Source organism: Trachemys scripta, chromosome 3 (assembly GCF_013100865.1).
Source record: "Trachemys scripta elegans isolate TJP31775 chromosome 3, CAS_Tse_1.0, whole genome shotgun sequence".
Lineage (NCBI taxonomy): Eukaryota > Metazoa > Chordata > Testudines > Emydidae > Trachemys > Trachemys scripta.
The window spans coordinates 199,818,671-199,843,464 of record NC_048300.1 but is presented as its reverse complement, the minus strand read 5'-3'; the positions used below and the strand labels follow the sequence as shown (position 1 = coordinate 199,843,464).

At 43.5% G+C, this 24,794-nt stretch overlaps 1 protein-coding gene across 4 annotated transcripts in view; it reads right to left on the bottom strand.

The window, feature by feature from the left end:
* The window catches only part of ASXL2 (ASXL transcriptional regulator 2), a 237,481-nt gene that overhangs the window by 118,341 nt on the left and 94,346 nt on the right, over positions 1-24,794 (bottom strand). For 3 of the 4 annotated variants that reach the window (XM_034766832.1, XM_034766833.1, XM_034766834.1), the window contains 2 exons: positions 16,976-17,084; positions 3,463-3,619 (listed from right to left, as the gene is read on the bottom strand). In XM_034766832.1, coding sequence (XP_034622723.1) covers positions 3,463-3,619; positions 16,976-17,084 — 266 coding nt within the window. Of the gene's footprint in view, positions 1-3,462; positions 3,620-16,975; positions 17,085-24,794 lie in introns of those variants that run through there. The other variant, XM_034766836.1, reaches the window with a different exon arrangement.

The window sequence follows — 24,794 nt, the reverse complement described above, 5'->3', positions numbered from 1 at the left end:
ACAATGAATGTTGATGGCGGCCTTAGCATCTGAGTGAAAGCAAAGTCTCTTTTTAGACTGGAAATGGGGGTAGTTGAGGATCTGATTTTCAGAGATGATGGGAAAAGGTATCACCTCAGTCCCATTCATACCAGGAGCCAAATAAATCCTATATTCTCTACCTGTCAGTAGATTTAGCTGGGTTCCTCTGAGGGACATGAAATAGCAGAAATGCTGAGTGCCCTGTTCTGGGTAAATTCTGAGGGAACAAGTTACTAGCTACTACATACTGGCCGTTTCAAACAGTCCAGTAGGAGGTGCACTAACTAGAGCAGGGAGCAGCTCAGGACAGCCACACTGGATCAAACCAGCCAGTGGTCCATTCAGGCTGATATCCTGTCTGTGACAGTGGCAACACCCAGATGCTTCAGAGGAAGGTGTAAAATCCCTGTGTTGTACAACTATGGAAAAAGTTTAATTTCCACTAGGAAAGTTTCTTGCCAATCCCAAGCAATTAGATTTCATGCTTCAGGGTGGGAACTAAGTGTTGACTTTTATCATTGGCCTCTCAGAGACACAGTATGCCCAGGCTGAAGAAACATTACATTAGGCGGCAAAATTGCTCCTCCCTTGAAGCAAGGATTAGATTCCTTAAAATAGAGGTTTTCTTTGAGTCTTGGTAACCTTATTCTGGGCACTATACTTAGCTTCCTCGTTTAAGATTTCTGTATTTTTAAGGCCAGTAGACACCATTCAATTATCTAGGCTGACCTCCTATACAACACAGACCATTAAATTCCATCCAGTTATCCCTGTATTAAGCCCAATAACAGGTGTCCCACTTCATCCCAGGAGGTGTATAGGATTCAGATGGAACCAGTAGAGGTGGCAATGTTATCTAGATCCCTCTCTCTGGCCCGGTCTGGTCAGGACATCCCTCAGGATTAGGATGAAGGAGGTCTGGGGTCGCAGGAAATGGTGGATGTGGCAACTGGGATGGTGAAGCTCGCTCCAGTAGCCTCTGTCTATTCTTCCATACCCCCCCTGCCCACTGCCCTGAAATGTCTTTCTTTTAATACCCAAAAAGGGAATGATGGGTGGAATAGCCCATCCTTGCATTATATTTTGTCCACCCATTGGGCCTAATATCCAACACATCAATTCTGGTTCCACAGCTTTTGTTTTTAACAAACATGATTGCAACATCGTCCTTGAGGTATATTAACATGGCCTTTTTTGCTTCTCTGTATGGTTTTCTTGCACCTGTTTATAACATTTATTACTGAAAACTTTTCCCATCAACATCTGTTATAGGTTACTGTAATATCTTATGAACTTTTATATACTTTTTACAATTGAGCTCACAATTAGGGTAAATCTGTAGGCCCAATTATCACAACAAACACACACTCCTTAGCATAGCCATGTTGAAATGAAGTTATGCCCTCTAGACCTCATTACAACCACTGGCCACAGAACTGTATTTTCTGGAATGGGCCTTAATATACCAAAATGAATATAGACATCATCCCTTTGCTGAAGATCCAGACTATACCTCTCAAAATGATTCAAGAGCAGATAAAAAAATAGCTGGCAAAAAAAAAAAAAAAATCAGCCATTGCATTTACACTGAAACTAGTTACTGTAGTTCTTCCACAAACTGGTTTGTTTCGGTTCACTTTTGCTGACCCATTTCTTTCTAAGAATATGTAAGGCACATGTTTCAGCACATCAACGCTTGAGACAACACTGTACATGAAACAACAAGTCTGGGACTAAGTCTGGAAGAACTTTTATGAAAGGAACAACGCAGATATGGCACAGTTGCAATCACACGTTGTAGGATGAGAAAAGAATATTGTAAAATAAGGGTGCATAACATGGGAGTGAAGAAAGAAAAGGAAGGAGGGGGAAATGATGTGTTGGATATGAACAGCAAATGGAACCAAAAACTCTATTTAAAAAAAGACAGATGAAAAGCGGTCTTTCAAAAGCAATCCTCACCTCTGTTATTAACACATCCTTTCTTATTTAAAATTGCATTTAAAAAAAAAAAACTCTTACTGGTTATCTTTCTGCATTTCACTTCGCTTGGACAGAAAATGGAGAGGTGGCATTATTTGGGGAAATAGCACAGACTCAAGAGTAACACATGGCCCACACCACTAAGCAGGACCAGCTCCCTGAACAGACTAGGCAGGTGGGTAGCTGTGATCAGAACGCGGATTGCCTGAGAACTGCACACAAAGTTCGTCTGAGCTAAAAAATTCTATTTTTGTTACCCCATCCTATCCTTCTGTCCCCCCACCTCACATTTTTAGATGCAGACTCTTTGGGTCATCGAGTATCATTTACCAAATGCTTGTACGGTGCTTAGCACACTGGAGCCTCAACCTGGATGAGAGCTCTAGACACTACCACAATATACAGTCTCTGCTGCTTCTGATGCCAGAACATGGCATATTTCAGTATACAGTGGGAGCTGCAATGGCTCCATGAAGTGGAGAAAATATCAGGTTTAGGAGAAAACAGATGGTGAAACATGATATTTCCTCCACTCATCTTCATTGAGCCATTGTAGCTGCTCTTGACAGTGGAAACAGGAATTGCTGGTGATATCACCAGCAACATTGGACTCCAATGATTTCTCAGACTTTGCTGGGAGAGAAAATGACAGTCAAGGGACATTTAAGTTTTCTTTAATTTGTGTGTAATTACTGATGAGGTACATAAATCAATATTCAACAAAATATTGCACACATCATAAATTAGGCAATGTCCAAGCTTTAAATATGGTCCAGTATCATGGGACATGGAAAGACAGAAAAACACTGCACATAGGTGCTGGAACGAGGGCTGCGGGGGGTACTGCTGCACCCCTGGGCTTGAAGAGGATTCCATCATAATACAGGGTTTATAGTTTGGTTCAATGGCTCTCAGCACCCCACCACTATAAAAATTGTTCCAGCACCCCTAACACTGCACCAGGACCAGTCCAAATGCTTTTTGGACTGGTAAGCAGGACAATTTTCAGCCCCACCACTACTCACCAGCATTACCACCGCTCACCGGCAGCTGGAAATCCCCCGTCTCACCCAGTGAGGCCAGAATTTAAAGGCATTGTCTTCCTGCATGCAGGGGATAAGGGAGGAAGGTTGGTGTCTGCCTGCACTGGGGAGGATGTATATCTGCTATGGTCTGGGCTTGTAAAGTAACATACTAGCCTGTGACTCAGACGGAGTTCCCAAACACGAACTGCTACATGCAGATGCCTTTCCAGGAAATGCTATCTTGAGCATGGTGCAACATGAAGGAAACATTCCTTCATCTGGTGAGCTCAGTCATGAACAAGATAGGGGAAAGCATGCTTTTCATGTAGTTTTTCTTTAGCAAGCAACAGGCTATCCGTAACAGTCTCAGTGCTTTTTGCAGACACTTTTAGGCCTAGCACATGGCAAAGTCACTTCTGAAGGGGCAAATTACCTTTCCTTTTCCATCTGCTTTTCTTCCTTTCTTTGTTACTGCCACCATCACTGCTACTACTGCTGCTGCTGCTCTCTGAGCTTTGAGAGTCTGACTGCGCGTCACTGCTCTCTTCTGAGCCATCAGACAGCTCTTTTAATCCGTCTGGAACATCCTTCTGCAAATGAAAGAAAAACAGGCCAAGTCAACGTGACCTATTCCAATTCCATATAAAATTCATGGGAAACCAAAAGAACCTCAAAGGAAAAGAGTTTCAGTATTATTTACTAAGCACTGACAATGGTTTCTTCTATGCAGCAGAGTGACGTCAGAGACCATCCTCTTCTCTGGCTTCTCACACACCCACATTGCCCTATAACAGCTCATATAAAATGCTGCCACTAAACTCCTCTGTCTTGCCAGTCATTTTCATTATGTCATCTCTTTATATTTTCCTGTCACCGTGTTCAATTGCTCTGCCCTTCCTTGCATAGCTGTCCCGTCTGATTCCAACATCCCCACCTACCCACTTTGCTCGCCAACATGACCCTTAACTATTTGTTAGCTTCCTGTACAACTCTCTGTACTTCCCGCAGAGCACCTGCCTTCTCCAGATGTAAGCCCCTCTTGAACAAGTTCTTTGTGTGTTGTACTCCTGCTCCCTAACCACTAGGTCTGGCCTTAGACTGTGAACTTCCCCGAGAAAGGGGCCATTCTTTGTCTGTTTGAAAGCACCTAGCACAGGTTAATAAACCTTCCTCCACCACCCAAGCACAACTGACTGAAACCACACAATATAACCATTTTGTTATTATTTATATAACATCAAAAGTGTGCAAAGCGCTTTACAAACAACTAGGAAGATGACATTATCCCTTTCCCTGATGAGCTTACAATCCAAAGAGATTACTTAGAGGAGGATAGTGGATGAGCCATAAAAAGTAATTGATTAAGATGGGGGATTTAGCAGAATTTTTTCAGGGGGGCGAGGGAGCCATTTTGCATGGGACTATTTTTTAAATTCCATATTCCTACCTATCCAGATGTCAACTCCCACCTCCAATCAAACACGGATGCCAGCCTTCACTGCCCACTTCGATTTTTAAACCACCACCTTTCATGTAGTCTCCCAGGCTGCCTCTTACACTTGGCAGAAGCGCCTCAAATATCCACAACGCCACCTCATTGTGCTCCTTTAAATCCCTCCTCCAAACTCTCGTTTGCAGGGATGCCTGTTAAAAAAACAGCTTTACAATGGTTTGGGCAGCCGGTGTGCTAAGACCACTGCTTATCAGACTGCCCAGTATCGTCTCCTTGTTTCCATCTGTTGGCTCTTGCTTTATACTTAGATTGAAAGTTCTTAGGAGCCGGGACTGTCTTTCTATTGTGTTTGGTTCAGCACCTAGCACAATGTGATCCTGGTCCATGATTCGAGTGCCGAGGGGCTAATGAAATACAGATACAAATAAAACAACAACGTTAAATGTTTGAAAGGCAAACTAGGGTTTCTGAGCATCATGGCAGGATTGTGTTTTAAGCTGAAAGCCTAACTGCCGGGGTAAGGGAGAAAGTTCCTTTATTGAAGAGGACATAGGGCCTGATCCAAAGCCCACTGAGCTCAATGGAAAGAGTCCAACTGACTTCAGTGGGCTTTGGAGCAAGTCCATAATGACCAGTAATATAATGACATAGTCTGATGCAGAAGTGGAACTGGCAGCTCTCGAAGTCCCTTGTAAAAACAAATGTCAAGTTCACTGAATTATCAGCGTGTGCGCGTGGTGTGGGTGCATCTGTGTTCTCGTGCTGACAAGAGTTACCAGAATGACTGCCCTGCAGACCGAAGTCCTGTCTACCTACACAACTGTTACCGCACAGGCAGTAAAAGTTCCTCTCCACCACACACAGACTGCCCTCTAGTGATGACCATATATATATATTTTTTGGCCTGGATTACCACAAGGATGCTAGTTGGTTCCAACAGGTTTGGGGATTCTTCTGGTGTGGATTTTTACGATTATTAACATCTTTTTGCAACATTTTCCCTGTAATTGTCAAATGATGAAAATTGCGTCAGTAGTGCTCCCCTGAGCACAAAAGCCGCACTGTGACTGACCGAATGTTGTTGACGACTCGGGTCAGGAGTCAGTTCAGGAGAATCCGTGCAAGAATCTTGCCAGCCATGGAGAGCAAAGAAATGATCTGGGCATTACCACCGTCACTCTTTGAGCCTTTATGCTTATAGCTAGTGACTATGTTGGAATCTTTCAGTTCTTGCGATAGGATTTCTTGAAGACAGACATGAAAGAAAAATTCAGAAAGCTTATCAATGAGACGATTTCTTTCATGTTTGAAAACTGAAAAGGCATCGGGACCTGGAGTTTTGGTACTTTTCATTATCTGAACAGCCTTTAACACCTCAGCTCATGTGGGTGGATCAGCAAGTGCAACAGATGTGGACAATATCTAGCAACTCATGAGAAACAGTAAATAAACGATTAAGTAGTTTTCTAAAATATTCACGCCACCACTGGTGGATGGCAGTGCAATATGTGATTAGCGATTCACCATCAGCACTCGTTAGTGCTGTCAAGGCAGATCAGGTAGGGCTCTGCACAGCTTTGACTACATGACAGGAACCTTTGGGGCCATGTTTATCAGCAATGATCTGTAGTTCATCTGCTTTACAGTCAAGCCACATATTTTGCATTTATCAGACTTTGCACTGGAACATGCTGCAAGCTGCCCTATATCTGGCCTTTTTCGACTCAGAGCGGGTCACCTAAGGGCTCGGCAGGCACTTGTCACCTGACATCCAGGAGATTCACTATTTCAGGATCATTATCAAACCAGTCTGCATAATGGTATTTCACACACCCAGTACAATCCACAACGGTGTTATAAATTGTGTCACGCACGGATACTTATTTGGCAGATGTCATCACAGATTGTTAGCAGAAATTAGCTGTGTTGAAAATTATTCTGAGATTGACAGATTTCAGCTGAGCAATATTTACCTGTTTAAGTGACTGGTTTTTTTTTTATATATATATATATATATATTATATATATAAACGTTTTCAGCTGAATAGAGAGAGAAAGCTTTGACTGAACAATACGGTGATCAGTCCAAGAAGCAGCTCTATATAATACTTAAGTTATGCACACATCTCAGATCGCACTGTCGGACCAACACAAATGCCAATGGTCTGAGTGAGGGTGCATCCAGATTGTTTTGCATTTGTTGAGGAGTTGGAAGACAGTGTTTGACCCTTGTGGTCCCTTCTAACCCTATGATTCTATAATATGGTGCTTGACCCATGTCATCAGCAGAAGTAGGCCACTGCTGTTCATGTTGCTAATACCATGTTTTCCAAGTATGCCACACCATGCAGAATCACCACAGCCAACAGAAGCATTAAAGTCTAAAGTAATGAGGCAGTCTTCAAAGGGAGTCAATTGTATCAGATCATTTTGTTCAGAATAAAATTGTTCGGTACCCTCCGAGTTAGTCATTGTCAGTGCATAAGCACTGATCAGTGAAGCGTAACATCCACCTCTCAGGGGCAGTTGGAGCTTCACCTGTTTGTCGTTTACATTGATAGACAGGATCGCCAAACAAGACAGACAAAATTCTGATTGCAAAGTTGGCTCCTGTGTCATGCGGCTGGTTTGGTGGGCATCCCTTTCAGCAGAGAACGTGTACCCAGCCCTCTCCTCAGTCAGTTGACCCTCTTCAGCAAGTTGCATCTCGCTCAGTGCCACAATGCTGATACATCATCTTTCAAGCTCTTGAGCAACAGTCTGCCGGGCAGGATGATCAGTTTCGATGATCAAGACATATACAAATATTCCATGTTGCAACACTGAGTCAAAAACGGAAACTTTGAGGCTTGTTTGAATTCCAACCACCTGATGAAACAACCTCCAGCCGCAGTACGCTAGTCAGGTCTGTTCGGGATGAGCAATTTTTAGGGCACCTTTTCTGGCTCTCTCCTTGGATTGCAGTCAGCTGTGTTGTCCCTGAATAGAGCAACCAAGTCGATCAAGATGCTGTCGGACTACGGTGTCCCTCCATTAAAGCTTCATTATATCAGTAACGTTAAGATAGATAATTTACAGTCACCCAAGACAAGCCAAACTATTACAAATTACCTATTTTCAAAATCTCTCTCAAGTCTTCTGTTCTGGGAAAAAGAAATATTTGTGTGTGGGGCGCAAAGTGACAACCACAGAATAATCTGGAACACACTAAACAACTGGTGCAAAATCTGGATGCTCTTTGCTTCTTAAGACAGCAGTCCCCATGAGGCAGAAGCCGCCCACAGGCAACTTGCTAGCAATGAGCATGTCCTTCCAACAGTGCCTCCTCTTGTTCCCTTTTGCTTTATTCTTGGTGAAAGTTCTTCACCATACTCTCCTGGTGGGCTGCCCAATCTGTGCTGTGGGCCCATCATACTCTAGAAACTCCCATGCACCAAGTCAGTTTATAATTTCCTGTAATATACACACAATGAGACTCTTTCAGCCATCTATTATATTTTCCTTCTCCAAAGCGCTCTCTTCAGGGCAGGCATGCACTCCAAACTACAGAACCACCTTCTTTTGCACATCACATCACTTCAGCCTCACTTCAGTCCCCAGCAAAATCATGGAGCAGGTCCTCAAGGAATCCATTCTGAAGCACTTAGAGGAGAGGAAGGTGATCGGGAACAGTCAACATGGATTCACCAAGGGCAAGTCATGCCTGACCAACCTGATTGCCTTCTATGATGAGATAACTGGCTCTGTGGATATGGAGAATGCAGTGGATATGATATATCTTGACTTTAGAAAGGGGGGGGGGGGTTCCAAAGGGGATGGAGCTCGGCTGTTCTCAGTGGTGGCAGATGACAGAACAAGGAGCAATGGTCTCAAGTTGCAGTGGAGGTGGTCTAGGTTGGATATTAGGAAACACTATTTCACTAGCAGGGTGGTGAAGCACTGGAATGGGTTGCCTAGGGAGGTGGTGGAATCTCCATCCTTAGAGGTTTTTAAGGCCTGGCTTGACAAAGCCTTGGCTGGGATGATTTAGTTAGTGTTGGTCCTGCTTTGAGCAGGGGATTGGACTAGATACCTCCTGAGGTATCGTCCAACCCTAATCTTTGATCACACACTTTTCTTCCTTATAACCAATTGAGCAAACAAAGCGTTATTCTACTGTAAAAGGTAATTAAAAATGGCATCCCATATTTATTTTGTCTCAGTGACTCCAAATGAATTGCACTTAGTTTACAAGAAAAAGCTGGTTTGATAGCTACCAGTCCTGCAAACTTAGGCTGGGATCTTGACGTTTAAGAGCATTATTTTGCGGTGACAAGACAATGAAATCAGACAGATGTCTCAGAATAAATAGGTCAACAAAGAAACATTTGTTTAGATAAGTGTCTGTAATATGGCCTGTGAAGTGGTAATAACAGATGTCAACTGTCTAAATACTGACTGGGAAAACTAAAGATGGATGCCTAAATGAAAGATTGCATCAGTCAGTAAGACTGGACATTACTCTGGACCAAATCATTGGCAATGAACTTTGGATAAATATAAGTGGAGATGGAGACCACCTACAGATCTCGAGATCTTTTAAAATCCTGTTGAGGGTCTATATAAAGAGCAGACAAAAATATTGGCCTTCAGAATACTCAATTTTGCAGGAACATAAGTGTGGTAGGTAATAGTATTAGCACTTTGTATACTGCAATGATACAGAAAAACCTAAGAGATCTGTATTTAATACCTAGGAATTAAATCTCTAATAGGGGAGAGGGGCAAGTATGAGTTGCATCTCTTGTGCCACACATCCAGGCTATGTACAGATCTTGATGCTTCTTCCTCCATAACATTTCTAAGACTGAGAGCGTATGCACCTTGTGCAGGAACTGGAGTTGTTCGAGATGTGTCCCCCTATGAGTGCTCCGTTTCAGGTGGGCTTGGGCCTTATGCGCCTTTGATCAGAGATATTTGGCAGTTAGTACCCATTCAGCCAACACATGCACCAGGGCTGCGCAAATGAATCTCCCTCAGTTCCCTCTTCACTGCCAAGTCCCACAGAAAAAAATTCCAAAGCAGAGGGGAAGGACGGTGGATAGTGGAGCATCCATACACACATCTCAAAGAACTCCAGTTACTGTGCAAAATGAGTCAACTCTTCTTCTTTGAGTAGTGTCCCAAGGGGAGCTGTAGTGAGTCTGCAATACATTTCAATGAGTCCTGGAATTCAGGACATCAGCCACAGAAAGTGGAGGAAGCATAACTGCCTGAACTGGAGAACAGTATGAAATATTCATTTGTGGAGTCGCCTCCTTATCTGCTCTGGCATCCTGCTCTATATCTACACAGGCTGTGTACCAGAGCATTTTCTATACCCGGGAGATGAATCACCATGAGAAATACCTGGTGATGGCTGAACCAGTTCAGTTTAACTGCTTCCTGACATAACAGGGATTCATAGATTCCATGGGCCAGAAAGGACCACTGTAATCAGCTAGTCCAGGGGTGGGCAAAATATGGCCCATGGGCCGGATCCAGTCCGTCTAACATTTTATCCAGCCCACCAGGCTCTTTGGCTGCCCCCCTCGCAATCTCTGGGCTGCTAAAAGTCCCACAGCACAGCAAGGCACTCAGGCAGGCTGCCTGCCTGCCGTGGCCCCATGCCGCTTCCAGAAGCGGCCAGCTGCTGCTGGTATGTCTCTGTGCACCCCTGGCGTTGGGGTGGGGGAGGACTCCGCATGCTGCCCCCAGCATCATCCTCACTGTGGGGGGCAGTGCTTGCGGGCATGGGCAGCGCACAGAGACCTGCTGCCCTCCTCCCCCACTGTGCCGCCAGCCGGGAGCCGCCTGTGGTAAGCGCCTCCCAGGCAGAGCCTGCACCTCGATCTCCTTCCTGCACCCCAACCCCCTGCCCCAGCCCAAAGCCCCCTCCTGCACCAAACTCCCTCCCAGACCCCGCGCCCCCTCCATAAATAGAGTAGAAATGTGCGGCCCATGACAACTTACCAAAATATGTGGAGTGGCCCCCCTGTGAAAATTATTGCCCACCCCTGATCTAGTCTGACCTTCTGTATTGCACAGGCCAGAGAACTTCCCCAAAGTAATTTCTAGAGCAAATTCTAGAATGGGGTGGGCAAACTTTTTGGCCCGAGGGCCACATCTGGGTGGGGAAATTGCATGCAGGGCCATGAATGTAGGGCTGGGGCAGAGGCTTAGGGTGCAGGAGGGAGTGCGGGGTGTGGGAGGAGGTGCGGTGTGCAGAAAGGGGCTCAGGGCAAGGGGTTAGGGTGCAGGAGGGGTCCGGGGTGTACGAGGCAGCTCAGGTTAGGGGGTGTGGAGTGCGGGAGGGGGCTCAGGGCAGGAGGTTGGGGTCAGGGCAGGAGGGGTGCAGCAGGAGGCTCAGGGCAGGGGGTTGGGGTGCAGAAGGAGTGCGGTGTGCAGGAAGGGGCTCAGGGCAGGGGGTTGGGATTCAGGAGGGATGCAGGGTGCAGCAGGGGGCTCAGGGCAGGGGGTTGGTGTGCAGGGTGCAGGAGGGGTTCAGGGTGCGGGCTCTGGCCCAGCGCCGCTTACCTTGAACACCTCTGGACTGGCAGTGGCGCGCAGTGGGGCTAAGACAGGCTCCCTGCGCGCCTGCCCTGCCCCCGCGCTGCTCCTGGAAGTGGCCGGCACCACATCCGTGCGGCCCCTGGGGGAGGGGGTGGCAGAGGGCTCCGTGCATTGCCCTCACTTGCGGGTACCTCCCCCAAAGCTCCCGTTGGCTGCGGTTCCCCGTGGGGGGTGGCAATCCCTTGGGCTGGATCCAAAGCCCTGATGGGCCGGATCCGGCCCGCGGGGCATAGTTTGCCTACTCCTGTTTTAGAAAAACATCCACTCTTGATTTAAAAGTTATCAGTGATGGAGAATCCACCACAGCCCTTGGTAAACCGCTCCAATAATTACTCTCACCTTTAAAAATTTACACCTTATTTCCAGTCTGAATTTGTCAAGCTCCAACTTCCAGCCATTGGATCATGTTAGACCTCTCTCTGCTACACTGAAGAGCCTATTATTAAATACTTGTTCCCCAATTAGCTACTGATAGAGTGTAATCAAATCACCCCTTAACCATCTCTTTAAGTGATAGATTGAAGGAGGTCAATCTCTCACTGCAAGGTATGTTTCTAATCCTTTAATCATGGCTCTTCTCTGAACCCTCTCCAATTTATCAACATCCTTTTTGAATTGTGGGCATCAGACTGGACACAGTATTCCAGCAGCAATTGCACCAGTGCCAAATAGAGAGGTAATATAACCTCTCTATTCCTACCCAAGAGTCTCCGGTTTCTGCACCCCAGGTTCGCATTAGCTCTTCTGTACCTCTTAAGTATGGCCTACATTCTTTGTCCCCAGACACATAAATTTAGCCATATTAAAATGCATATTGTTTGCTTGCACCCAGTATACCAAGCGATCCAGATCACTCTTAATCAGTGACCAACACTGCAAATAACTTTAGTAGTTTCTGTTTAACATCCTCCAGAGATACTAATAGAATGAAAAGAGTGTTATCAACATATGATGAGATTGCATCTTATGTTTTCCCCAAATGCAGAATATTTACTGAACACCTCTGCCTTTTATGCATTATGATTGATAATCCTACACCATTTCCATCTAGTAATGGACCAATACCCTTGTCAGGATTCTTTTTTTCCTAATACATTTTAAAAACTCTTTCCTATGATTGTGCTCCACCCTACTTGCTCATATACAATCCTTGAACAACCTGCCCTCAATGAATGGAAGGAACATAGCACAGCACAGCCTTTGTAAACCCGAGATACAATATATTTATGTGAAGTCTTCTCTTCTCAAGTTCATTGGGCTGTGCTTGGTGATGGCCCAAGTTTGCTCCCTATGCCAGAAGAGAGACATGCCTCACTATGGTCTTTGTTGAGAGGACTGGTGGGAAGAGTACACCCATACAAAACTGTTTGGATCTTTCCACCAATCCAGTGACACCAGGACATCTTGTAGACCTAGAAAAGGCATATCAAAACAAGGTCTGCTTGGAACATATACTTATCTGAGCCAATCTTGCATGCAACTTAGGTATAATCAGGTATGCTGCATGAGGAACATACAGGAAGCCACATTCTTGACAATAATTAAGGAAGTCTATACAGAAGTGTGAGATTTGATTGTATCTAAGTAACAAGGCTGACCATAGCGTCAAATCTATACTGGTACAGATAGTCTCTGGTTGTTGTATAGTCTGTTACTGCCCCTATGGACTCTACTTAGTGCCAGTATTTGTGAAGAAATCCCTGGGGTACAAGCTGGAACTGTGGGACCGCTGTGCCCCCTTAACTCTCCAGCCTCAGGTGTGTCTCACAAAGCTATGCCAGTGACAAGCAGCAAATCCCTCCAGGTGCTGTGATCCCTCAGCCATCAGCATGTGGAGCCCCACACCCAGATAAATTGCATGACTGCTCCCAGAGCCATCCAGCTGGCTATCATACAGAGAGAGGCACCAGCCAATCATCCCAGAAATACATTGGCTTACACTGCTCAAGATTCCCTTGGACAGTGCAAGCTCATTAATTTGTGACTGACAAGGGGTGTAGTGCATGTACAACAGCCCTTGTTAACCTGAGCTGAGATTCCCCAAGCACTTCAACCAAAAGCACACTGTTTTAGGTAAAATATAAAACAGATTTACTAACTACAAAAAATTGATTTTAAGTGATTATAAGTAGCAAGCTTAGAGATCAAAATTGGCTACCTAAGAAATAAATATAGGAAAGCAGTCTAAATTCTAATTTTATCTGTCTGTGTCTAATAGATGTTACAGGCAGTTATAGTTCTCAATATTCAGACTGAACTCCCTTCCAGCCTGGGACCAATCTCCCTAGTTTCAAGTCTGTGTCTTCCAGGCGATCTTCTAGGTGTTGAAATGGGGGGGTTGGTAGAGAGGCCAAGGGATGATGCCACTGTCCCTCTTTTATGCTTCCTTCCAACTGCTGGAAAGATCCTTGCTGTGATGTGGCGATGAGGCTGCCCCACTGCATACATGCCTTCCCTGAGAAGCCTTTAGTATAGTGGATTCTTCTTGATAGACCATTAATGCCTGTCTGGCCAGCAATAACTGCTCCTTTGTTGCTATTGAAAGGCCAGCTGTGGGCATCTCCCAACATATTTCAGTAACACACACAGCAATACCTCAACTTCACATACAACAGTAGTACATCCAGTCCAACAGGATATTAAGGGAGATGGAGAACTGGGGAGTACACCAACCTAGTCACCCTTGCAGCTTGCTGAGATGAAGCCTTGCATGCCGAACCACATAAGTGCATGAGGCCATATGCCCCAGAAGCCTGAGGCAAGCTCACACTTTCATGGTAGGATAGGCTTTCAGGTCTAAAACAATGGTCAACATTATCTGGAATCTTGTTTGTAGGTGGAAGGCCCCGACTTCTGAAGAGTCCAAGACTGGCTCCTATAAAATCTATCCTTTGAAGCAGCGACAGGATTGATTTCTCCCCGCATGACCCAGCGTGCCTAGGGCAGCACTCACTGGAAATGCCAAGATCAGGGCAAGCTACAAAAGGGAGAGCAGGTACTCCCAAGACTGGTGGGTATCACTGAAGTTAAACTACCCAACCAGTCACAAACTCTGCTTCTGATCCCCCACAGTAGTTCTCAAGAAGCAAAAAAATAAAAATAAAATAAAAAAAATAAAAAAATCACACAGTCCCCTTTATTGCATGAGTAGATTTTTGCCTTGGGTGCACTCCATCTTTTTCAGCTTGCTGGACTTAGGTGCCTAGGAACTTGATTGTCCGGATACTGAGTCCTTTGAAGCTACGTTCTGGTGTCTCTTCCTCATTCTCAGAGAGGGTGACTTGCATTGGGATTCCACCCAAACAAGAGGAACCTTCCTGCACCTGCTCCAAGCAGAAGAGCTCCGAGGGTGGGAGCAGGGAAGACCATCAGAAGAAATTTAAGTCTAGTCTCCTTCTCTTTTTTGATTCTTTGTTTAAAGACCCTGAAGATTTTGAAGCAGCAACTGGACTGAGGTTGCTCACTCATATCAGTTTCTTGCAGGACTCGCAGGTCTTGAACCTGGTGAATGAGGCATGCCACAGCACCAAAACCAGAGCCAAAGGGAATCAAAGAGCATAGAAAAACTTCATTTTATTAAAGAAAACTAGCACCAACTATATATAGACAGACAGAGGGGAAACTTGCAGTAGTTAGAGAACACGCCCAAACAACTGTCACAATCGGTAAGAAGGAGTGGGGTTGGGGCGGCTCTTCTCTTTATACCATATGCAGTGGCATGAGACAGCAGAGGGCACATGTGCCATCCTGATAGGTACTGCTGAGGAAAAAATCTCCAACAGTGCACTGCGTGTGCACACACTGAAATGGACTGGACATGTGTAATCACTTGAATAAGAACTACCCATTCCTAAACTAACATTAATATTCACAAAAGAATAGACCAGCTAAAAGAGATGCATCAAGATGCGGACACTGAGCAGCCCTGTCTCACAGTTCTGGATAACAGGAAGGCACTGAGTAGCAGTTGGGCTGCTCTGCCCTTTATGTCCTTGATACAGGTGCACAAGGACATGTGTGGCTGCCAAAAGAGTCTGATCTTAAGTGCATGAGTGCCAAGAGTAATGTATATTATATAAATAGCTAGATATAGACAAGCACCAGAAGAACTTTTAGTTTATATTGACTGATATCTACTTCCCCCTTTTTCAATTGGTTATATATTGCTGTTTTATTTCTAATTGCCGCCTTCACTTTCCCTGCTAATATGATGGGTTCTTAGCTAAAGTTGTCCTTTTTCTTGAACGTGTAATTGTAACTTTCGGGCCATCTAATACACTTTTCTTTAATTCCTCCCAATTCTCAATTACATTTTTCTGTTTATGAACAAAATTGATCAGGAGGAAAAAGTTAATTTTCCTCAGCTGTAGGAAACTTGCCATTTTAAAGCACCAAGCATATATATACACACGTGTGCGCGTGCGTGCACACACACACAGCTTTAAAATGGTAAGTAGACCTGCAGGTGGAAATTTTGCAACAGAAAAGCCTCAAAAACAGACTCCAACGAGAAACTGCTGAGCTGGAATTGATATGCCAACTAGATACAATCAACTTAGGTTTAAACAGAGACTGGGAATGGCTGAGCCATTACAAACATTGAATCTATCCCCCCTTGTAAGTATTCTCACACTTCTTATCAAACTGTCTGTACTGGGCTATCTCGATTATCACTTCAAAAGGTTTTTTTTCCTCTTACTTAATTGGCCTCTCAGAGTTGGTAAGACAACTCCCACCTGTTCATGCTCTCTGTATGTGTATATATATATCTCCTCAATATATGTTCCACTCGATGCATCCGAAGAAGTGGGCTGTAGCCCAAGAAAGCTTATGCTCAAATAAATTCGTTCGTCTCTAAGGTGCCACAAGTCCTCCTGTTCTTTTTGCGGATACAGACTAACACGGCTGCTACTCTGAAACCTATACATATTATATATATATATTCCTGGGTGGGCCTCTCCTGTGTTTGCCTATACTGAATGTAAATCAGGTCATGATCACTGGTCCCTAGGTAACCACCAGCTTCCAGTCCAATGATCAGTTCATCCCTACCTACCATAACGATGTCCAAAATAGAGTTACTTCATGTCGAATGCAATATATTCTGTGTTTAGAAAATTATCTGTAATTTTAAATAACGCTAATGATGATTTACTAATGGATGCGTGAGACCTCCAGCATGTTTTCCCCAAACTGAAGTCCACCCATAACACCACACATTTTCTTTCCGTACATTACACACAGGTGCCATTCTCTGGTTACGTATAGGTGATTCAACACAGTGAGTGAGTTTTCACATTTCATCTCTGGAAAAATCTATAGTGCCCAAAGCTGGTTATTCAGTAGTTTTATTGGCGAATAAGATTTCAAATAAAGATTTTAATAGTTTACAAATGAGGCATTCAAAATAAAATAACCCTAGGCTTTCCTTTTGAATAAGTTCCCCAGCTGGGGGACTGGATCATTTGAGTCAATTGGTAATGGAAGAAGGAATTCTTCAGCTCTAGGTACAAATCCAGATTAATGGTGACAAAGTTACCACTTGATAGCTAATAAATGGGCTACATTCAGTGAATGTGTCAGTCCTGTTCCTAGGGGACAGGAATAGAGATCAGCAAATTAACATCACCATTAGCAAGAGTTGGCACCCCATATTTGCAGTCTCAGCAGAGAGGCAAAGACTGCTGAGGCATGAAGACTAAACATCCTTCTCATTTGGAGATGGTCCCTAAACATCAGGTTTGAGGCACGTTGCGGCTGCTTCTATTGCAATTGCTTATGCTGTTGAGGGTCATTGGTTGAGGAGCATTTCACTCTTCAGGGCTATCAATCCAACACTTATTAAAATGGCTAAAAGTTCACTTAAGTTTTTAAAGAAAGTTCCTCCAGCTGAGACACTTACCTTCAGTGTGTAAACTCCCATTCTCCCTGGGACCTTATAGAAAATGCCCTCTTCCCCTCGGGAGTTTGTATGTAGCATAGCATTCAGACATGCAAGAGGAGAAGTCCCACTGAAAACAAAAGCACAGGATTAGCCTCTAATGTTGAAGGAACACTACTAGAGATGATGTTTAATTGGTCAATATTAGTCCTATTAGTCATTTGCTGAGAAACAGGCGTGAGACACTAATGGCCTCTCATGGCCTTTAATACCTAAAGCATGCAGAGGTGGAGTGAATCCAGCCCCAGAAGAGCTGAAGTAATGTAAACATTCAAGTAATATTAGAACCGATTCAATAGGCACTTGTCCCTGTCCAGGGGGGAAAATTCCAGCCAAATTTAACACCTCAGACCCTCTCTTCAAATCCTGAGCTAACAAAGTAAACATACCCATGGCCAGCTTTGTTTTTAAACACCCTAGTTTATTAAAATCCTTCATCTTCAAACAGTGAAATTAGAAAATCTGTAGGAGAAAGTAGTACAAAGTCTAGTTAGATACAGAGAGCAAGAGAAAGAACATGCCAGGTGGAGAGATACCAAAAGCTGTGTGAGTGTGAGTGAGAGAGAGAGAGAGAGATTATGCACTGTAATGAAATAAGAGATGAGGGATAAGGAAGGGAGAGGAACTATGAAATGTTGTCCACTGAGAAAACTAGTATAAAGTGTTTGGATCCTTAATTCTGGGCCACTAGAACTGAAACAGGGAGACCCATATGAGTGTTTTTCCCTGCTAATCCTGCTTTTCCCCTATGCAATTTACATTTCATACTGCTAAATTTGCAGGCAGAAAAGTTGGGTGGATAGGGCATGAGACAAGGAGTCAAGTGACCTGGCTTCTATTCCCAAAGCTACCACAGATTAGGCCTGTGAGCTCAGGTAGGTCACTTATCTTTTCTGTAAAAAAGAGATAATGATACTTACCCTTTATGATAAACAATTTTGAGATCTACATATGAAAAACGCTATGCAAGAATTAAGTACTGGTAAGAAGCTTCTATCTTCCAGTCCCCCACCGCTCCTATACTGGAGCTACTTACTACTCAAAAACTGCAAACTGATTCAACATTCCAGATAAGATACATTTTTCATCTTTTAATTTGTAGTGAATAAATTTTACTATAAAAAAGTAACAAAATTAGCCTTGTAGAAGTAACGTCACCTTGTACCTTCCCCTCCCTCCCGCCCCCGGCTCCATTTGGGATAGGGGTGAGAGGGGAAATCTGGGGCAGAAGACAGTACACCAGTGGTTCTGCCAGCACATGTGCACTCCAGAATTATACACAAACATATTAAGTGCTATACCTTATAGAGATAAGACAGTTTAGTAGTTAATCATCATTGATGTCTATTACAGTAGCATACAGAGTCCCCAAACAGATCTGGGTTCCACTGTGCTGGGTGTTGTACAAACATACAGGAAGAGACAGACTCCCCAAAAACTTGCAGTATAGGTTAAGACAACACACAAATGGTATACAAAATGGAGAGTCAGTGAGGATTTATTATTATTGAACTTTTATACTGCTGTAGTGCCTACAGGCCCCAACTGAAACAGGGGCCCCATTCTTCTAGGTACTGTGCTAACACATAGTGAGAGACCGTCCCTGCCCTAGAGAACTTACAGGCTGCATAAATAAGACAATGGCTGGGAGGGGAAACAGAGGCACAGATACATGAAGTGACTTGCCCCACTCACATAGCTGGCCAGTAATAGAGCCAGAAATTTAATCCAGGTCTCCCGACTCCAAGTCCTAAGCCCTATATTTTAAGGACAGAAAGGATCACTAGATTATCTAGTTCTTTCTATATAACTCAGGCCATAGAATTTCATCCAGTTACTCCTGCACTGAGCCCAATGATCTGAGTTCTGTCACAAATGTAGCCATGGATTCTGCAGTCTGCTAATTTGGCTTATGAAACTGGACAGGTTTTCTGGAGAGCTTTTGGAAACAGATTTGTTTGTAAAATGGCTATCACACCTTACATCTCTAACTACCCTTTTGGCTTTACTAATGCTGTGGGCATATGCAATAGTTCTCATAAATTTCACTTCTCAAAGCTCAAAAGGGATGGTAACTGTTACCTGCTAAACTGTTAGCAGCAAAGGACTACTCCAGTCTTTCAATATATAATTCTTTACAGGATTAGTCAGCCTGATCTACATATCCAGTATGCTCAGGCATTGTGTCTAGATCCAGAAAGATCTTCAGTACAGAATAAAAAGCTTCACAACATTTCTGTGTCTGTCATCTTAACTGTCTAAGAAAGAGTTAACCTAGATGAACTTTCCAGCTATCCCATTATTGTCCTTCATTGTAGCACCTGTAGGCTTCCTTGGTGAGACACTGCAGAGTGAGGCAAGCACACAGAGCCAACCCTGAACTATCTTTATTAACAAGCAGGAAGCGAAACAGTATACAAGTACATCTGATTACTTGTCCAAAGTTTATAGGACACAATAACTGAAGCGCCTAATCAGCATCTATAAAGTATCATAACATCCTGAGGAAATTGAGTCCAAGGCAGCACATCAACCCTTATCTAGCAACTGTACCAAGTGCAATGCCCAGCCTGAAAGAGTATGTGTGCACACACAAGCAGCTACAATGTTGCCAACGTGCTCTAGTTTTTCATTTCTAGAAGCCAGTGTTTTATCCATGGCAGTTTCCACATCATTTTAGAGAGCATTGGGGCCTTGCTCACAGCTACTAGGTTATTCGTTATTTCTGTATGCCTACACTCATTCTCGTGTGTTAACTATTCCCCAACATGCCATGTTTATCAATTCTTTGGACAGGTATCGTGTGTGTGTTTGTGAAGCTCCATGTATATTAGGCACTATGTTAAATACATTTCTGCTTGCAGTCCTCTTCAGGATTATTGCTTTCAAAGTTTATCATACCCACTGAATAGCTGTATACTGAATGTATTCGCTTCCACTGACTCATTTGCTAATTTCCATTGGTACTTATAACCACTTTCCCCCCAACATTCATGCCTGAACTACCATAGTGTGTACTGGACTTATCTGCATCAGCTTGGAAGTTTATTTGGTAGCCTTCAAATATCCACATTTCCCTCACTTAATATCTTCTGAAAATTTAACATGTTCCTTATCCCCTCCTCCAATTCATAAATGAAAAGAATGATAAAAACAACAAGGAGTCTGGTGGCACCTTAAAGATTAACAGATTTATTTGGGCATAAGCTTTCATGGGTAAAAAAATCACTTCTTCAGATGCCACTGGACTCCTTGTAGTTTTTGTGGATACAGACTAACACAGCTATCCCCGATACTTAATGATAATTCTTCATTCAAAGAAGAGAGTGTCAACATCCAATATAAGAAGATAACTTCTATATCTGAAAAATGTAAATAAGTATATTCACCTTTTGGGGGGGGAGGTTGCTGTGAGGGTTAACTAAATAGCATTTATAATATGCTACAGGAGGACAAACTGCAAAGGATTGTTAAGGGCAGTCAGTAATAGAAATGAGAAAAAGTACAGTTCTCAGGAGTTCTGGGCTCTCAACCCTCTGCTCATTCCTCTAAACGACTTGACTGTTCAGGTGAGTTATGGCCATCCTGATATTTTAGAAGAGTGACCAAATTTAAATCTTTGTTAGTTTAAATTAAGGTATACTAAACATTCTAAAAAATTTAGATCAGAGACCTAACAAATCCCTGATGTTCACACACGCCTCAATGATCTCAATGAGATTAAAGAAAACCAAGTTTCAACAAAAGTGGTTCATCAGAGTTATATGTGAACAAGGTTTCTGGTTGAAACATGCCCCAAAATGGTTTTGTGTTTCTAAACGTGTATATGTTTGCAATGCTAACATGGCTCCATGGAAAATTTCAACCCAGGGGGGGATTTGTTTATTGGAGTAATAGTCCACACTTTATATTTAGAAATGGAAAATTTCAACCCAGGGGGGGATTTGTTTATTGGAGTAATAGTCCACACTTTATATTTAGAAATGGTTTATAACAGACAATAGAGGTTATAAACATCTTACAGACATGAGAAGTATATATTACAGATCTGCAGAAAGTGTTGTAGATGGCTATAAGCAACCTATTCACCTGTTGGACTAAATTAACTAGGCCATCTATTAAACATTGACTATTTATAAATGGAACCTTAATATAAAATGTCAGAGTAATGAATATGTATACATTCATTACACATAATCACTGCAAATTGGGATTTTTTTTTTCTGTTTATGCTTTTGAATACTGCTAGCTTTGTTTATTTTTTTAAACTAATTTCCCATCCTTTACTCTATGTTTTTGATCTGAGTTACGTAGATATGAAGAGGGTTTTCAGTTTCCCTCCATACAATTTTTTACATTCACAACTGGAGCACACAGAAAACTTGAGGTGAACCATTTGATTAAAAATGCAGTTTAATTTGTCTATTTATTGGAATATCTGAGCATGGAGACATCTTAAGAATTGATACTGTTTGTACTAACTTCCAAACTCTAGAATGTACAGTTTCAATTCAGAAAAAGCTGTGAATGTTAAAAAAATCAAAGTTATAAAGCATGCGTTAAACTTATTTCACTCAGAACAAGAAACCCTCCTTTAAAATCACCAAAACAAAGAAGTGCACATAAATACACTATCATGCAAATCAAGCTTTTGCTCACACATTTCAGGTTCACAAACAGTTCTAATGTTAATTTGTAAGATACTAAGCATTCCCATGCTGTTAACTTAATTGACATCCTCCACAAACTTCACAAGCAGATTACATTTCACATTTGCATTGCACTCTAGTGCTAATGCAAACAGCATGCACAAAAAGGTAAATTCAACTAGTGAAAGCGTTAACGCTAATTATACAGCTACAACTCTGCTTATAGACCTGTGCGTTAAGCAAGCTGGTTGGTTTCTTAATTAAGGCTTAATTATGCAGCTGTGAATTAAGTTCAATTAAGCTTACATACAATAGTAGCTTTAGAACATTAGCAGTGAGTCTTACCTTCTGGAGTTGGATTGCAACCCAAAAAAAGGAGAGAGAGACCCCTTTAAAAACGTAAGCAAAGCAATGATCTAATAATTAATATAAACCCTCATCCCCATCCATAAAAGACCTTCAGAGGAAGTGCATCACTGCACCAATACACATTTTTGGAACAGATGTCAGTAGTACCCAAGCTTGTGGAGACTGAATGTATAAAAGGAGCCGGTGTGGGGAGAGGGGGCACCTGTCCTCATATTATTTTCAGAGAAGCTCTGACACCGCTATCAACTCTGGACACAGTTACCTGGCTGCTCTTTGAGTGAAACCTTGCAGTCTGCTAACAGACTAATGGGGCCAATGGTACTTTACCTCAGTCCCTGCTTATTTCTAAGCAGAGGCGTTGTACTACCAGCTGAGTAACTCATATGGGAGCAGACTGGCATAGCACAGAGTTCAACCATGGCTGAAGATGAAAGTGTAGTAACGAAGGAACTATGGAAGTTTTTCCACAGAGTTGCCTCAAGGTAGCAATTTGTGTTCTAGTAAGCCTCCTGTTGCACTGGCTGGACAGGCAAACCACAACATCTTAAGTTCAGGAGAAATGGGTGAAAGTAAATATACGTTTGTTAAATAGAAAATATGGGTCAGTCAACCTTGATAGTGTCTCCAGTAATGAGTTGCCATTTACATTTGGTAGCACCTTTCATCTAAAAGAATCCCAGAACACTTCATTGAGTGTTCATTGACTCCTCTCTCGACCCAGAACCCTGCAAGAGTGGCACCATACAAGAAGATGGCAAGCCTAGGGTACAGTACATCTAGCAAGGAGACCTAAGAAGCTCACTAATCAAAGGACGGCTAACTGACTAAGAGGAGGGAGGCATGGCGAGCAAGTCTCCTCCACTTGCAAGTAGAGAAAGATCTTAAAGAAATGGATCCGATTGATTCAGAGGGCACTCATTTTGGCCTAGGAGAGAAGGAAGTATAGCTTCTGTTAGGGTGAAGTCTAGTTTATTTGGTTTCCATTTCATGGAAAACCAGAGATGACTACATTTCTCATTACGGCTTAAGTTAGGGACACACTGTGACGGAGCAGGGCAGATTTGACCTGGGAATGTTGCAGGGGGATTGCAGTGAGGAGGGGGGACTTTCCTTGAAGGAAGCTACCTGAGCTGTAACCTGAGCCAGGAACGGGGGTGGGGAGAATTAACACCTTCTGCCCGGGAGACTGAACAAAGGAGAGGAGCAGCGGGAGGAGTTTGGAGTTTAGTTTCGGTTTGGGCTGGGTGGTGCAACGCAGGGAACCCCCAACCTGGGGTCTAAGCTCCCTGAACCTCCCAGAGGGACCTAATTGAGGGGGTCTGGTCGTACCTACACGCTCTGCTTGAGACTGTGTTCCTGTCCTTAAATAAACCTTCTGCTTTACTGGCTGGTTGAGAGTTGCAGTGAATCTCGGGAAGAGGGGTGCAGGGCCCTGACTCCCCCACACTCCGCAACACACACATAGGGTTCAAAAAGCACGTTCCACAAGTGTCCTTTTGCCTTTCTGCCCCAGACAACTTGCTGGCTCAAAATTAGACTTCAAGTTCTACAGGAAAGAGAATGATTGATGAGTTATCTGATAGGTTCCTATAGTACTCATTGTGACAGAATCTAAACGCTATTCGTAATGATGAACTATCCCAACTGCCTAAAGCAAACCTCAATACAATAGGTATAAAAGGAGCGGGTGTGGGGAGAGGGTGCACCTGTACTCAGATATTATTTTCAGCTCATTTTCAGAGAACCTCTGACACCACTTACTTATTGGCGACGACCCCTCAGTTGCCAGCAAAAAGTTCCCATTATTCAGCAGTTGCTAATAAGCAGAAGGCAGGTTTGCATCACTGCAAGCAGGGAAGGAAGTGCTGAGACATGCCTTCCCTGGGTGCAGCCCTGCAAATCTGCCTACTGGCCAGGCAGTACAGCAGCAGGGAGTGAGAGCTGCAACCCAAATACTGAGGCTTTCTATAGCAAGTGGGAGAATAGGGGCTTGTGGAGTTGCATCATACCTCGCTCGCCCTGTGCTCTTTGGGGGTCAGTGCTCAGATTGTCCCTGCACTTCCTTCCCTAGGTGCAACCCCCTGGCATGGCGCAGCCTGGAGAGCGCAAGGAAATGTACCACGTCCCTGGGTACAGGCAGGTTTGCAACCAGGGAAGGCACATCCCGACACATCATTCCCTGCCTGCAGCTGGGACGTTTCTTCCAAAACATGTTAATAAGCAGCACACCATTACCAATATCCAAATCCCATGAATGTTAAAGTCAGTGGGACAGGATTGGTTCCTGACAAAATGCTGCTACTGGCTGGAAATTGCCTATATCCAGATTGCTATTAAGCGGAATCTATTGTATTTAGGATTTCTCTTCCCACGAAGGAGACAGCATACTCTGTTTTGTACAATAAATGACTACTCCACATGGCTTTATTGTGAGCGGATAGCAAAAACTGTTATTACAGTTGTATGCAGTGTTGTAGCCGTGCTGGTCCCAGGATATTAGAGACACAAGGTGGATGAGGTAATGTTTTCTACTGGACCAACTTCTGTTTGGTGAGCAAGATTAGCTTCCAAATTTACACAGAGCCCTTCTTCAGGTCTGCCTGAACCTTAGAGTTCTGAGCTAAGACAATAGTGCTGGGAAAAGTTTCACAAATTACTGTGCCAAATACTTTATGTATTTAGTTCACTCTGCACTGATTCCAAGTCCCTCTGAATAGGGAAGTTTTCTCTGACCCAAGAAAGAATTTTGATATGGAAACGAC